Source organism: Cebus imitator, unplaced genomic scaffold, assembly GCF_001604975.1.
Source record: "Cebus imitator isolate Cc_AM_T3 unplaced genomic scaffold, Cebus_imitator-1.0 Scaffold313, whole genome shotgun sequence".
NCBI lineage: Eukaryota > Metazoa > Chordata > Mammalia > Primates > Cebidae > Cebus > Cebus imitator.
In genome coordinates this window covers 631,358-632,141 of record NW_016107628.1, presented here as the reverse complement: position 1 = coordinate 632,141, position 784 = coordinate 631,358, and the positions used below count along the sequence as shown (strand labels likewise).

Below are 784 nucleotides of genomic sequence, written 5' to 3'. Positions count from 1 at the left end.
CTCGACAAGGAGATGCAAGACGCCTTTCAAAATGCCTACATGGAGCTGGGGGGACTGGGAGAGCGTGTGCTGGGTAAGAGGCCAGAAACAGGAGGCCCAGAAGGGGATTCCCAAGCCTCCATGGCATCCCTGGGATGAAGGACTGTGGGGGAGTCTAGGAAGCCATCTGTGGCTCTCACTGCTCCCTTCTGCCCCTTTTCAGGGTTCTGCCAACTGAATCTGCCCTCTGGTAAGTTTCCTCGGGGCTTCAAATTCGACACAGATGAGCTGAACTTTCCCACGGAGAAGCTCTGCTTTGTGGGGCTCATGTCTATGATCGACCCTCCCCGGGCTGCTGTGCCAGACGCTGTGGGCAAGTGCCGAAGCGCAGGCATCAAGGTACTGGCCTCCCTTCCTCCCCGCCATCCTAGCCTCCCTCATGCCAGAGGTCTAGGGGCTGCGGTGGCTGCTGCCCTGAAGAGGCCTAGGCCACAGTGGCCTCCTTCCCACTGACTCAGAGAAGCTGTCCATGTGCAAGGAAAGGCCCAGCCCTGCCTGGAGCACTCACCCTCATCCCTGTTGCTCAGAGAGGCCAGTGCCCCATGCCCCTCCTCTTCCTCCCTGGCACATCTCGTTGTCCCATCTGCATGTGCACCCTTCCATTCTGATTTGAAGCACGATCAAATCAGAATGGGGGTTGATGCTGGAACGCTGGGGCAGAGCCAGTTGGAAGGACTTGGCTTAAATGCCAGACTCGGGCTTTATCCTGCAGGCCACAGAGAGCCAGCAGTGTCACGGGGCAGGT

At 58.7% G+C, this 784-nt stretch overlaps 1 protein-coding gene across 1 annotated transcript in view; it reads left to right on the top strand.

The window, feature by feature from the left end:
• The window catches only part of LOC108286109 (sodium/potassium-transporting ATPase subunit alpha-2), a 26,334-nt gene that overhangs the window by 13,999 nt on the left and 11,551 nt on the right, over positions 1-784 (top strand). Inside the window, exons 9-11 of the mRNA XM_037729660.1 lie at positions 2-73; positions 203-473; positions 752-782. Coding sequence (XP_037585588.1) covers positions 2-73; positions 203-473; positions 752-782 — 374 coding nt within the window. The remainder of the gene's footprint in view (position 1; positions 74-202; positions 474-751; positions 783-784) is intronic.